The sequence below is a fragment of the Myotis yumanensis genome, unplaced genomic scaffold (genome assembly GCF_028538775.1).
Source record: "Myotis yumanensis isolate MYYU_CA2020_CCGP unplaced genomic scaffold, mMyoYum1.0.hap1 SCAF_6, whole genome shotgun sequence".
Classification (NCBI taxonomy): domain Eukaryota; kingdom Metazoa; phylum Chordata; class Mammalia; order Chiroptera; family Vespertilionidae; genus Myotis; species Myotis yumanensis.
Window position 1 is genome coordinate 28,826,847 of NW_027223757.1, and position 15,781 is coordinate 28,842,627.

The window sequence follows — 15,781 nt, forward strand, 5'->3', positions numbered from 1 at the left end:
AAACATTCATCAGTTGTGGAAGCAGCACACAGAGGACAGTAGTGACAAATAATACAGAGACGCTGAGCACTGCCACAAAGCAGGAGCTCAAGAAATGTCTGGGGAGTTTGCTATTTATTAAAGACGGTTGGCGATTAGAGAGAGAAAGATTGGTAGTCCAAGGAGGTTGCAAGATCAAGGAAGATGTCATCATGGCAGGGATTACCAGGACATTGTTTGTAATACTAAAAATAAGTCTGCTAGAAGAAAGAGAAGCACAAAATGTGCTAAGGAAACACTACAGATCATTTCTGAAAAATATGGAAATTATGATTTCTGTTGCGGGATTTAGGATGTTCCTCCCCACCACACCCTCCTTCCAAAAGTAGAAGAATGAACGCATGGGTTTCTCACCACCAAAGCCAGCCCTGATAAATTGCTTGGGCCATTAGTCCCCCGCTGACTACACTCCCCACTCCCCTCCAGAAAGAACACATGTTCCCTACAATGTTCAGTGTGTCAACTGGATGTTTGGCACCTACTCGTATATGCTTTGAGAAGGTCCAAATGATTAAAGTTAAGCAAGACCGGTATGAATTTTATTAAGAGAAATGCGAACTGAATCCTCTCCAGGGAAATATCACCATAAGACCAGGTAGGCTGTAGAAAGTGGGACTCAAAGGAAACAAATCATTTAAAACCAGTTTAGGCATGTGCCTCCAGAACATGTGTTGGAGGAAAATATTCTGAAGCAAATTATTGGCCTGCGTGTGTGGATAAATTACTCTGATATTTATGATTGAGAATCAGGAAGAAAACACATTCCCTCATTACCTCACTACAGGAATTCAGTTTGGGAGGCACGCACAATTTGCCTCTTTCCCCGGGGATGGGTGGAGAGACTTGTAACCTTGAAAACATCTTCGTGTGTGAGAAGTACAGAAAAATATTATATATTTCTGCACTAGGAACAGCGGTGGAAAGGTGTTTTACTTGTTTTGTTTCCGTGTGTGTGTGTGTGTGTGTGTGTGTGTTTTTAATCTAACCTAAATTGATGGTGCTAAGAACTTTACATTAATGGATGAATACATCTTTAAGATAGGCAGTACATATCCTTTACAAAAGGGGAAACTGAGCTTCAAGAAGTTAAATAATGTCCAAGGTGCTACTAAGTGGATGAACGGAAGTTGATCCAAAGTATAGATGTACAGCTACATAGACATAATTCGTGGGGCCCAGGTCAAAATAAACATGTGGAGCTCCTTGTTAAAAAATTATTAAGAGCCAAAACCGGTTTGGCTCGGTGGATAGAGCGTCGGCCTGTGGACTGAAGGGTCCCAGGTTCGATTCCGGTCAAGGGCATGTACCTGGGTTGCGGGCACATCCCCAGTAGGAGGTGTGCAGGAGGCAGCTGATCAATGTTTCTCTCTCATCGATGTTTCTGACTCTCTATCCCTCTCCCTTCCTCTCTGTAAAAAATCAATAAAATATTTTTTTTAAAAAAATTATTAAGAATTGCAAGACGGTGACAGCTGAGCATTAAACTAAGTGTGGGGCCCTTCTGAGCACAGGGCCACAAGTGACTGCCTGGAGTGCACACCCATAAAGCCAGCCTGATGGATAGATACATCCCAGGCTCTGTAAATTTGGATCAGCTTCAATGAGAAAATTAGGAAGACTTTGATCAATCTTAAATTATGATTATGTCTTAAAAGGTTGCCTTGAGGAATACTCTATTAAACCATAGTAAGTGAATGATCACATAATTCTCTCTGTAACTTCTAATTCAATCTGTAATTGAGCTAGAGGATATTTCCACACTGCTTCTGGTGGGACCTCTCCATTTGTATTTGCCTGTGAGTTGATGCATTAATTCTCTAGCACTATCACACACACGTCACCCAGAGGAGTTTTCTGAGTGCTGTTTCCACCTAGGCAGACATCCTTTATCATATTCCCTGGGACCTACAGTCTTTGCAGCGGAAACCTTGGTAGCCCCTCTGCACCATAATCTCCTCAAGGGCACGCCTTTGCATCCCCACTGTTTCTTGCCCCATCTGGCACAAAGTAGGGGCTCAAGAAATGTCCGTTGAACAAATGAATGAGTACCTGAATTCCATAAAGCTCCAACAGAATTCTAGGTTTTCAAAAATGTAACAGGAACCAGTCTTCATGCAATTAGTACTCAGAAAATGGTCCAAGGGGCCTATAGAATGGCCCTAAAATGGGTGGATTAGATCTAAAGAGAGGGCCAGCTCTAAAATCCGCATTTGAGCCAAAAGCCAAATGCTCTTGAAAAGTCCTTCAGAAGCATCAGGTTGGAGGCGCCATGGAAGGCACACGGAGACCCACTGGATGAGAAGCTGACGCACATTCCTTATCTCACTCTACCCTAAGGCACACACTCGTTGCCTGCCAAGGAGCGTAGTAAATTCCAGTAGGCTAAATGCATAAATGATGTGATTATTTCATAAGAGGTAAGTCAGTGCCTTCTCTGAAGGAAGTGTTTATTACTTTACCCCTGCAGCCCTGCAGTGGTTTTCCTCTCCTCTGAGGAAAATTTAAAATCTGATCCCTGAGTTTTATAGGAGGCTCAGTCCTGTATTAAAACTTCACCAAAACTGACTTATCTTGCATCTTGCAACATTTCTGTATTTCACACATTTTCCATAATGAGCATGAATTACTTTTAGAGTCAGTGGGGGGAAAGAGAAATTTATATAGAGATTTTATACTTAGGTTATTTTTGGTTCTGAGCCCATTAAAAACCATCCAGAGCCCTGTTCCTACCCATCATATCCTAGTCTTCAGAGCATCAGAGGAGCCAGGCATACAAGCCAGGAGTTGTGCTGCTGACATATCAGTTGTGTTCAGTACATATCCCTGTACTGAACCTACTGAACCTCCTTGGGCTTCAGTGTCCTAATCTATAAGATGATACTACTCTAATACCTTTCCCAAAGCATTGCTCATAAAATATTTACAACAGTGCCTGTCACTAAGAATTCAGTATCACTAGCTATTAGCTGTTACTGCATTGAATCTGTGTTCTTTGTGTCTTCTGACCTAATGGCCTAGCTGCCAAATAGCCTCGCTCCTTACCAAAATGTGATGATAAAAGCAATTTTAAAATCTTCTTTAAAATAAACTAATCTGTCTGGCCAGTGTGGCTCAGTGGTTGAGCCTCGACCTATGAACCAGGAGGTCACGGTTCTATTCCCAGTCAGGGCACATGCCTGAGTTGTGGGCTCCGTCCCCAGTAGGGGGCCTGCAGGAGGCAGCCAATCGATGATTCTCTCTCATCATTGATATTTCTATGTCCCTCTCCCTCTCCCTCTCCCTTCCTCTCTGAAATTAATAAAAATACATATTTTTTAAAATAAAATAATCTTGAGAACTGACAGGTCATCAGTAGTAAAATGGGTACGTGTGTCTATCTAGGATATATAAGGGTGACAGAGCCAGAAAAGGGAGGGATGCTATGTCTCCTTCACTACAGCTCCTTGAGGGCTCCAGTGACCTCCACAACTTGTGAACTGTGGGATGGGGTGACATTTGGCCATATGGTGTAAAGAGCTACGGAGCTTGACCAGGTCAATTTGTCTTTACTTCACTATTTATCATTTATATCCATTCAGCATCCAAAGTAGATTTGTATGATACATATAACACTTGAAATCAGAAAAAATATATTTGTATGCGCAAAGTTTGTTTTCTAATTATTCTCAGTTCTCAATGTTACAGTGTTAATAAATGTGGTCTACTCTACCCTTGAACCACTTGTTCATTGGCATAAGACGCCACATTTTTCTGTCTTCCTTCCATGTCTCTAGCCCACGTTTTTTTGTTTCCTTTTAAGCCTCATCCTCCTCAAACTATCCCTTAAATCTTGATTTTTTTAGGGCTCCCTCACGGACTCACTTTCTTCATACCTTATATTCTACCCGGATGATTTCAATCTGTTTTGGTGGCTTCAGCCACCATCTTTTTCCCAACACACCCAATATATATTGCCACCGTAGTCCTTTTTCTACAGTTCAAATCCAGGTAACTGCCTTCAGAATATCTCCCCTTGGATATCTTACAGATACCTCAAACCCAACATGTCCAAACTGAACTCGTCATCCCCTCAAACCAGCTGCCTTACAGCATTCCCTGTCTCAGGAAATGGCAGCATTCCCCACCCACTTAATCAAGCTAGGAATCTATGATTAATCCTTAACTCATCTCAGTTCCCTAGCTGCCTAAGTCCAATCAGTCACTAAGTTCTAATTCTATTTCCAAAATCAGTGCCTTTCAAATGTATTTTACTGTGAATAAAAACAATATATAAAACTTCTTTGGCAACATGACCCAGCCAGCATGCAGGTGCATGTGTGTGTACACACACATACACACAAATGAAACAGAAATCTCACAAAACCATTTTATCATCATTATATTCAAGACCTTCTGATGTTTTCTATTATTTTCTTCTATTCTTATTTTTCTTACTATTCTTACTTTTTGTACTATTATTACTTTTCTTATATTCTTACTTTATTTTTAAGTGCTAGTAACCTGTGGGTTACTGGCCAATGTTTAACAGCCAGCTTTTCTGGAAGTGAGGGAAGGAGAACCCAAGCACAGCATTTGACAGCCCTTGGTGTAAGAACTCCCACTGTGGCTGAATTTAAGTTGCCAACCAACCAGCTTGCAACCATCCTTCCTAGAGATCCAGTAACCACTCTCCTGACCATGTGATCTGTTTCACATTTATTCAGTACCCCTCAAAGACTTCCTGATGTCCATACCAGGATAGAGTCTGCAGTTCTTACCATGTTTTAAAAAGTCACCCACAGTGGAGTGTCTGCCTGCCCCTCATGCCCGCTCTCCCTTGACCTCAACAAAATGTTTTCTTCTTGAATATCTGGGAGCTCTCCCTTGTTTTCAGGTCTTTTGACATACAATTCCATTTGGCTAGAAAGTTCTTGTCTCCCATCTTTGTTCAATTAACTCTTACTCCTCCTATCATAGCTTAAACGCAACTTGATTCATTTATTCTTTCTCCTACTATGTGACAGGCATTGTGGTAAGTATTGAAAATACAATAAGATATTTAGATACTATAAAGGGGGAGAAATATTATTCAAGTAAATATGTCATTCAAATTTAAGTACTAATAAAAAGAATAGCTTTAATATAAGAGAGATTTATGGTTCTGAAAGAGTTTGTAAAATCTGATCTAATATAATAGGTCAGAAAAAATTTTCTAACTGATGACTGGTTTGTTATAGTTGAACTAAGATATAAAGGAGAACTATAATTTAATGAGTCTAAGGATCAGGTAACTAACAGCATAGACAGAAAAAAAAATGGAGCAAGTGAAAATCCACATGGCAGGAAGGAACATGGCAAAATCAAGAAACCAAATGAAAGCCAGTGTAACAAAAGCAAGGTATGATATGGGGGGATGAAACAGGCAGAAACCATTCTATGAAGGGCACTCTAGACTTTGTTAAAAATGTGGGTCTTTAACAAAAAAGCAATGGGAGGCCATTGACATGTTTGAGGCAGGGACGTAATGTGTTCAGATTTCTGGTTTTAAAACTCTGGCAGATGTGAGGATGAATGGGAAGGAGACAAAAGTAGATATGAAGACAGATTAGAAACTATGACAGTACTCTAGACAGAGATGGATGATTGTAATACAAGTTATGATACTGGTGATGGAGATGGTAAACAATACACATATTGGAGAGATGTGTGAGGTAACCTTGACAAGACAAAGTTATGGATTGAAAATGTGTGATGAAAGAGAGGGAAATAACAAGATGACTCTTGGGTTTGGGTTGCAAAACTGAATGGAGGTAGTACCATTCAGAAATAAAGAATAAGGAACAACAGAGGAGGACCAGGTTTGAGGAAAAGAAGCATGACATTGGCTGCAGATATATCAAGACAAGGGTATCTTTATGATGTGCAAAATGAGACATGATGATGATTGTTGGAACAGAGGAGGGATCTGGATGGGGACATAAATTTTTGAAATTTATGTGAATAGTAGAAGACATGAAGCAGTGCCATGAAAAAGCTCATCAACTGAGAATGCATACTATAAGAAGGTTTTTAAAACCAAACCTTAAGGAAATTCAGCATTTAATGGTTTGGTAGTGAAGGGTGAACTTACAAAAAGATCCAAGGAGAACAGCGCCAGAGGTAGGAAGAAAACTGGAGAACCTGATGACAGAGAGCCAGTGTGTTTTTTGTTTTGGGGGTGTTTTTTTGTTGTTGTTGTTGCTGTTAATCCTCACCCAAGGATATTTTTCCATTGGTTTTTAGAAACAGTAGAAGAGAGAGGGAAAGACAGAAAGAAACATCCATGTGAGAGAAACACATCAATTGGTTGCCTCCTGCACTGGCCCCAACCCCAGGGCCTGGGCCAGGGAGGAGCCTGCAACCAAGGTACATGCCCTTGTCTGGAATTGAACCAAAGACACTTTGATCCACTGGCTGACACTGGAGAAGTTTGCTTTTGAAGAGAAAGAGAGATAGAGAGCAGTGTTTGTGAAGTTGATGGGAAATTTTTTGTTGTGCTTTGCTGAAATATGTGCTTTACATATTTATCAGTTATGAAAAAAATGATTTGAAAGGAAATTGAGTACATAAGAGAAAGAAACACTGATGGTAAGTGCAAGGTTCTCCCAAAAAGCAGGAAATTATCTCTGAGCATCCAGGACATCCTACACTTAAACTTTTCTTAATTCTGACTACACTAGTTATTTCCTTTTTAATATCTGTATTCCTCATTAGACAGTACTGCATGAGGACAAAAATCACTTTTGTCTCATTTACTTCTATATCCCTAGTGTGTATCACAGCACTCAGATAGGAGGCATTAATAAATGTCAATTTTAATTGCTCGTTAAAGTGAATGACACTGGAGCTACATTTAATAAAATAGACCATCCCAGAAGTCTTGTGATACTATAACATGTGCATATGTATGTATGCACACACACACAAACACACACAATGGTTATCATTTTTTTAGGCTAAAATTAAAACTGGTATCATTATATTAAGCAGAAGCTATTTGGGCATTAAGACAAACTGGCCTTAGATTGAGGTAGAAATTGAAAGTCAACCAAGAACCAAAAAGTCTCCAGAAATAGATGAGCAAGTCCATGAGTCATTTTTGTGCAGAAAATTGAGCCTTGATTATATCAAGGAAACAAATGGTGAAAGCACATCCTGTTGGGACATGTGGATGCATCATTCACACCAATCCAGGTGAAACCCCACATAACAGGACTTCTGCATTTGAGATGGCTTGATGACCTCGTAAGTCAAGAAGACTTTTTAAAAAGAAAATCTTCATCGTTCCCTAGCCGATTTGGCTCAGTGGATAGAGCGTTGGCCTGCAGACTGAAGGGTTCCAGGCTCGATTCCAGTCAAGGGCATCTGCCTGGGTTGTGGCCTCGATCCCCAGTAGGGGGCATGCAGGAGGCAGCCGATCAATGATTATCTCTCATCATTGATGTTTTATCTCTCTCCCTCTCCCTTCCTCTCTGAAATCAATAAAAATATATTTTTTTAAAAAAATAGATGGGATGTGGTTATGTAAAGAAGAGATTAAGAAGATTGTACAACAGTACTTAGACAAACAACAGTTTCAAATCCCTGACTAGAACCCTTCAAGAGTCAGAAAAGACAAGGAGGAACTGAGGAACTGCCAGATTGGAGGAGAGTAAGGAGTCGTGACCACCAAATGCAGCAGATAAAGGACATTAATGGGAAAACAGAAATTCCAAATAAAATCTGTCGTTCAGCTAGTAGTATTGTGTACCAAGGTTCACTGCTTCGTTTTACCATGGTGATACAAGATGTTACCTTGCAGGGAAGTTGAGCAAAGGGCATACTGGAGCTCTCTATACCATATTTGCTACTCTTCTGTGAGTTTAAAATTAGTTCTGTGTGAAAAAAAAAATAAAAGAAAATAAATTACAACAGTGTTTCCAGTAGTTCCTGAGTCTCAGAAGCAAAGCTGTGACTGGCATTGCTGAAGCATGGTTGGAATGGGGGAAGGGGTCCTGTTGGTAATATCAGCAACTTTGAAATCTGACATGAGAATAAGTCCTGTCTATGTCTCCATTGCAATTCCATTGCAGGGTGTGTTGGGTGCATCACGTAACCGGGATGTGGGCGTACCCTTTCCTGGAACACATTGGCCCGGGAGCCAGAATCATCTTCTTTGGGTCTACAACCATCTTTATGAACTTTTTGTACCTGCTGGGAGAAGCCCTGAACAGCTATATCTGGGATACACAGAGAAGTAAGTATTGTTTAGGGGAGCATAAAACAAGAGAATTTCAGTCTTGAAAAGTGTGCGCAGAGACCGAAGGAAAATTCTGCTGTAGCATGGGATCACTTAGGAAGAGTTACTTTTTTGTAATAACAATGTTAATTTGAGCTCCTGGCATTTACCTGAAAGGTTCATTACTCACTTTGTCTTATTAGCTAGTAAAATATCTAAATCTAAAAGCAAAGAAGCACATCTATAAATTTTATAGTGAAAAATGTAGTGTTAACAGGAAAAAATTTAGGGAGTTCACTCTGATTAATAAGTACTGCCTTAGCTAAAGGACCCCCCAACGAAATAGATAAATTATTAAATGTAACGGGTCTCGATGGAAGCCACCCAGATCTCCACTTCTCACATCATCCTTCCCATGGGTGCAGTAGCCTCAGAGACATCTCACCACCATTCTGCTAGACATCGAGCAGCACAGAAGGCCCAGGCCACATGATTCACCAGTGACTGTCATGTTCAAGGGCAAAGTAATCTGGGCACTAAAGGGTAACACTTCATTGCTGCAAAAAGTTTTTTAACCTACGATTTGATTTGTCTTTTGTTTCTATTTATAGCAGGGCCTCCATCTTGGCAAGGCACGTAATCTTACCCAAGCTGTGCAAAACCTGTCCACAGTGTATGTAAAATAACATAAGAATGGGAAGGTGAAAAAAGCAGCAACACGGATATGTTGTGACTTGAGCCCTCATGATAATCCATCCAAAGACAAGATGACTTGGGGATTTTAGAGAGCTCTGGGCATCTCCTCTGAAACAATCACAACATTCTAGGCCTCGCCAGAAACTGATCTATGTTCCACAGACATTGAGTACCCTACTTTGTGCCAGACACTATGCCAGGAACGTGACCTAATTAGACAAATAAAACAGTCATTGCATGGTTGTCGAATTGGACTTCTTTTGTGTGTGGGTCTTCTAAGATGGTTTGTGTCAAAGTGTTAGCCAATGTTAAATGGCCCAGCGGAACTTGAGGGTTTCTTTTCTCGGCAGCTGGCTTGATTTTAATAAGTGGTCTATTAGGAAAAGTATCAAAATTTTTATTCAGTTCAGGCCACGGCTTGAGGGACCAGAAATTAATCTTTCCATAATTTTCCTTTCTGTTCAATGGGAATAGTAATCTTCCTCTACTAATTAACTTATAAAAGTATTTAGCTAACTTTCAAAATATATTAAAAATAAAATGTAGCCTGGCCGGCGTGGCTCAGTGATCGAGTGTCGATTTATGAACCAGGAGGTCACAGTTCGATTCCCGGTCAGGGCGCATGCCTGGGTTGTGGGCTCGATCGCCAGCAGGAGGTGCGCAGGAGGCCACCGATCAAATATTCTTTCTCATCATTGATGTTTCTATCTCTCTCTCTCTGTCTCCCTTCTTCTCTGAAATCATTAAAGATATATTTTTTTAAATAAAAGAATAAAATGTAAACAGTCTTATGTTTTGTGAGAAAGGCCATAATTCAATTTAAGCTAATACTGTATGTCCAATATATAGCATATGATGGGCTTGATTCTATTGGTCATTTGCCATTGTTCTGCTACTTCTAAGAGAAAATGGCCTAAAAAGAGAGAAAAAAATCCAATCTATGTTAATATAATACTACATTTTAGCAGCTTTGAGTGAGAAGTTAAAAATGAATAGTGCAACTAAGGTTTTGTTGAATCACCTGTTCAATTTAATTTGTGCCATTCTCTTCAGCAACTTGAGTTAAAGATGACTAACATTTTGTAACTCATGTCAAGTATAGGGATTAATTTTATCTTCAAGGGACCATCTAGATAATTCCATGGGGACAGATGTTTTATGCCAAGTGGCCATCTTTTTCATATCTGAGAGGGATCACAAACTGATGGCCTCCTCCAAATCTTACCTGCCAAAAAGCTTTTTTAGGCCTACATAGTGGGGCTTTGTTTGGAACCAACATTTCAAAATTGGAAGATTTCACATCAAGGCCACATTTTTTATCTTCTCAAATATATTAAGACCTGGCAACACTGAGCCCACTGTTCTCTTCTGGCAACAATAGTTTGGACTTGAGTATCAGTTGCCTACTTTAGATGGCTGTTTAATTTTGCCTAATCCTCACTGGCCACTTTGCTGTCACGTTAGCTGCCTGGTTCGGTCGGTAGATGAATCTGAAACTGCCAGTTAAAAGAAGTGTGTCCTATGTGTGTTTGTGTGCATCTTGTTAGGATGAACTGAATCCAATCAAGTACAGTATTACAATTCTGAGTACGTTTACTTACACCCCAAACAAACTTCCCCCAAGAAGCAGGAATACCACATTTCAGCTCCCTTCCTTTTATCCATCATGAATTTTAATGGCTCACTTGGTTACGCTATGTTGTCCTCAACTCCGAGATAAAATCACATTATTATAGAATCTTAAAACTAAAAAGATTAGAAAATCATCCTAGCCACCCCTTACCTTTTATAAAGAGTCAACTGAGGCCCATAAATCTTAAGTAACCCGCCAAAAAAGGTGGGTGCAAAGTCACCTCCTTCTGACGGATGTTCAATCCAGTGTTATTTCTAGTGAACCAACAGAATGTCACCGTTGGAAAATCAGACACATGAGCGTTCAGAAAGTTCTCTCAGAACCATGGACCTAGATTATGCTAAATTTATAGGTAATCATTTACTCTTTTGAAAAGAAAGTAACTCCATGTGGCTTTGTGGATGTTGTATTAATTTGCTAGGGCTGCTACAATGAAGTACCACAAATTGGAAGACTTTAACAATAGAAATGTCATGGCTCACAATTCTGGGTGCCTGAAGTCCAAAATCATGGTATTGGAGGGTTGGTTCCTTCTGAGGACTAGGAGGGAAGTAATGTCCCAGGTCTCTCTACTTGGCTTGTTGATGGCCATTTCATGTTCACATGGAGTTCTCACTTATGTGTGAAGAAGCTGTCTCCAAATTTATTTTTATAAAGACATCAGTCATATTTGATTAGGGCCCACACCGGTGACTTCATTATAACTTGGTAAAGAACCAAATACAGTCACATTCTAAAGTACTGGGAGTTAGTTCGGAGAGATATTTAGCCCATAACATTCTGCCTTCAGCCTCCCCCCAGATTCATGTCCTTTATTCACACAAAATGCATTCCCAATAGCCCCCCAAGTCTTTCCAGACTCAACTCTTAAGTCCTAAATCTCACCTTAAATATTATCTAAATCACACAAGAGTAAAACTGGGGGAATGATTCATCCTGAAGCAAAATTGAAAAATTGCTCTCCAGTTATAAACCTGTGAAACCAGACAGAAAGTTATCTTCCAAAATGCAATGGCTGGACAAGCATAGAATATACACTTCCTTTCCAAAAGAAAGAAATCACAGGGTAAAAAAGGGTCATGGTTCCCAACCAAGTCGAAAAGCTAGCAGGGCAAATTCCATTCGATTTTAAGGCTTGAGAATAATCCTCTTTGGCTGAATGTTCTGTCCTCAGGACTCACCAGGCTATGGCCCTGCATCCTTGGCCCTGGGCAGCAGCCCTGCCCTCTGGAGCCAAGAAGGATCCAGCCCATGAAATGCCTTTGGAGTCGTTCCTCCTGCATTTCATCCTGCCTGTTCATCTACGCTGGCAGTGTTTCTGCTGGTACAAAATTTTCAAAACCCCTTTGGCCTCCCATGTAATCCATGGGGGTCCAAATCATCAAACAGAGGGTCCCCCACAAGTCTTTCCAGGCTCTGCTGAGATGATTAATTGGATCCACAGGTCATCTGCCTAATCTCTTTAGCAAGCGGTTGTCCAGCCACATCCTTGGCCTGCTCTCACACTCCAAGGTCCTGGGGATTAGGAAGGGCTTCAACTGATGACTTTGGTGGGGGACGCAATTCAACCTACAACAGCTGAAATACTTCTGTACTTTAAGAATATTTCAATTCCGCCCTAGCTGGTTTGGCTCAGTGGATAGAGTGTCGGCCTGCGGACTGAAGGGTCCTGAGTTCGATTCCGGTCAAGGGTACATGCCCTGGTTGCAGGCTCGATCCCCAGTAGGGGGCAGTTGATCAATGATTCTCTCTCATCATTGATGTTTCTATCTCTCTTTCTCCCTCTCCCTTCCTCTCTGAAATCAATAAAAATATATATTTTTAAAAAAAGAATATTTCAATTCCAATGGGTAAGTCTTATTAAAGTCAAACTTCATACAACCAGAAATGAAAGTGTCCAAGGGTAAAAGGTTGAGGTGAGGACAGAGAAAGCAGACCAAAGGACAAAGGAGGCCAGAGCCAGGCCTATGTGACAGAAACATCCACCTTTCTTCTCTCCCAGCTGCCCATCTAGCTCATGTCCCACCCAGGCCCACCCAGGCCTGCAGTGTCCCAGCACTGCCCTCTGGTTGATCCCCTCTCCCAGTCTGGGAGAATCACAGATGACTGAGTCTCTCAGTGTCAATCAGCTCTTCCTCTGTGTTTCCGAAAGCACCTCCTACCTCAGCTCTGTGACAGGTTTCTTTCAACTATTTGTGTGGAAATTATACCTCTGGTTCTTCCAAATATTATTTACAGCTGTCTAATTTTTCCCTCTACCTCCAAGCTGCCAAACGAAAGTAGGTGGGGAGCCGTTTTCCCTGTCTGGGTCAGTGAACACCCCCTGTTCTCCACCCCTGCTTTTGAAGATTCCACTCTTGCTGCCAAGTCAACCCATCTGCAGGAAAACACTTAGGAGGAAACAGACTTGAAAAAGAAAAGCAAGCAGTTAGCTCCTGATAGTTTCTCCACAGGGATGAAGTGGGAACCCAAGTCATGTGTGTTGTTTGAATGGAATCTGTGTAGTGTTTTTCTGCCTTTGCCTTGGTTACCCAACAACTAAGCCATTGCCTGCTCACCCCACAACCGTACTCCTCCTCCCTTCAGATGTCCTGACTCCTGGAATTGAAGTTTTCCTTAATATGATTCTGAAAATTACTTTGGAAAAAGTGGTACAGATCCCTGCCAGTTCCTTAGTCATGAAAACCAAACCTAAAAGAATATCTAAGGACACCTGTTCAGAGCATGTTATCCACATTGTACTGCTACCACCCTGAACCCACATACACATACTAGGAGCCAGGGTGGGGGTTCTTTCCTAATGAAGCCCTATCATGGTGACCCTCTGCAGTTAGGCTTATGACTTTTTATATTGGAAGTTCCATATTTTGTTCTGCTTTCCCTCTAGGCCAGCTGGCTGAGACCTCCTCTATGTTTACTGTTTATTAATTGATTCAGTAAAGATGAACTGTGCCCCTACTAGGAGGCAGACACTGTGTTATGTTCTAGGAATATAATCTGGAATGAAGCAGGTAAAGGCTCTGCCCTCAGAGAGCTTGCAGGTTATGAAAGAATACCAACAGACCCTCCAAGGCAACGGGTGGGGTTATTTTGTTCCAGCAAAAATTCTCTGAGAATTTAGTATCAGAAGAAAAATCTTTATCTAGAAAATAAGTGGGAAGCATTTGCCAGGGTTAACTTTGATTCATAAGAATGACTTGAACATTTTCATCTCTAGGAAAATGAAACACCATTAGCTATTTACCATATAGGCAATAGACAGAGATCTTACCAGTCCAGTCCATATGAGTCTCAGGAAGAAAAACAGCCTAGCAGCAATAAAGAGGAAGAATCTCTCCCTTTGAGACAGCATGGAGAGACCTGGACAGTATTATGCTGAGTGAAATAAGCCAGTCAGAGAAAGACAAGTATCACATGATCTCATTCATATGTAAAATCTAATGAACAAAATAAACTGAGGAACAAAATAAATCCAGAGACATGGAAGCATAGAACAGACTGTCGAATCTCAGAGGGAAGGTGGGGGAGGGTGGGTGGGTGGGAAGAGATCAACCAAAGAACTTGTATGCAAATATGCACAACCCCTCAGATACAGACAATAGGGTGGTGAAGGCCTAGGGCAGGGATGGGCTAGAAGAGTTCAAGGGTGGGGGGTGGGTGGGGCCATATGTAATACTTCAAACAATAAAGATTTTTAAAATAAAAATAAAAAAAATAAAAGAGAAAAAACTGTCTATGAGGCTTGGGTTGAAGAGAGGCAGAACTTCAGTTTAAGTACAGATGGGTATGAAAATAAACAGTTCTTGTCGCTGATAAGCTCTCAGTGAGCTTAGAAATGTATATATTGCTTGACTTTTTACCACCTAGAGTCCTTGTCTTGGGCAGGAACAGGAATAAAATCAAAATGAAGAAGGTCTATTTGAAACTATCAGCAGCACCTCCTATCGCTACAAGTTCCTTACAAAGCAGTCCGGTTGGGGTTTCTGAGCAAACTCCATGAGTCAAGAACTAACTTGAGTCCCTCACTCCCAGAAGCCACAAGGACTGGGTGTGTCCCGGAGATGTTTTGTCTTGATTTGAGGGAAAGGGGTGGGGAGAGAGGTCACTGAGAAAGTTTCTGAAGAAAGCAGTAAATGACTTTCCTTCTCAACTGGAGAAAAGGGGTGAGTGCAGGAGGGTGGATGAGAAATGGAGAGAGGAGAGGTGTGGTTTTTTTTTAAAGCAGCTTGGCAAAGCTGCTCACAGTTTAATCGGGTGTTCACATAAAGTACTTTGCCTATGTTTTAGGTATGGAAGAAGAGAAAGAGAAGCCTAAATTGGAATGAGATCGAAGTGTACCAGGAAGCTGGACTGAGCTGCCATGAAGACTCATTATCCCCATTTCCCCTGGGGCATTGGCAGTGGAGGAGAGGAAGCCTCACAGAACTTAGACCTCGGTGGAATGTACCCCACCTCCCAGCCCAAGGGAGGACACCTTTTATAGAGAAATAAACTATATAAGAATAGAATACAGTTGTTTCCAAAATAACTCCTCCTTGTTTGTTAAAGAGCTCGTTCCAAATTCATGATTGATGATAACATTTTCCCCCCTCTTCTAGTTTCTAAAACTAAAACTGCTCATTGGATTTTAATCTGTGCAATGGTAATACCATTAAGAATAAAATTCTGTTGTGTTTCTTGTTGAGAAATTAGTGAGAATCAAAGGAGCAGATGTAGAGCAAGGCATTCATGTATTTGCCCTACTGGTGGCTGGAGAAAGGAACCTCGGCCCCAGCGTCAGTCTGGAGGAAATGTGGTGGATGACCCCTACTGCAATAATGTCACAGTTGCCTCACACAGGCAATGTGACCGAAAAGTACATCAATTTAGTCAAATCCATGAATGTTTTTGTATCTCATGGTTTAATCTTGTGAACTGTTTCCTAAATGCAAACTATAATTTTAATAAAGACCAAGCAATCCCTAGTCTGATGTCTGCATGGTACATCTCAAACCCTAACAACATCGTGTCTCCTTTCTTACTTTGTTTCTATTACCTCTTGAAAGTGGGCTTACTGAGCCTGGTTCTTATAATTTACTGATTGCAAAAATGTGTATTTTTTTGATAAATCCAAAAAAGAATAAATTTTTTTTTTGGGGGGGGGGGGGGGAGTTAATTTACAAAGTGTTTGACCATAA

The 15,781-nt window shown here is 40.9% G+C and overlaps 1 protein-coding gene across 5 annotated transcripts in view; it reads left to right on the forward strand.

Annotated features, from left to right (window-relative positions):
* The window catches only part of AIG1 (androgen induced 1), a 187,759-nt gene extending 172,191 nt beyond the window's left edge, over positions 1-15,568 (forward strand). For 3 of the 5 annotated variants that reach the window (XM_070417813.1, XM_070417812.1, XM_070417809.1), the window contains 2 exons: positions 8,130-8,293; positions 14,892-15,568. In XM_070417813.1, coding sequence (XP_070273914.1) covers positions 8,130-8,293; positions 14,892-14,919 — 192 coding nt within the window. In that variant the 3' untranslated portion in view covers positions 14,920-15,568. Of the gene's footprint in view, positions 1-8,129; positions 8,294-8,886; positions 9,218-14,891 lie in introns of those variants that run through there. The other 2 variants (XM_070417811.1, XM_070417810.1) reach the window with 2 other exon arrangements.
* Positions 15,569-15,781: the final 213 nt, after the last annotated feature.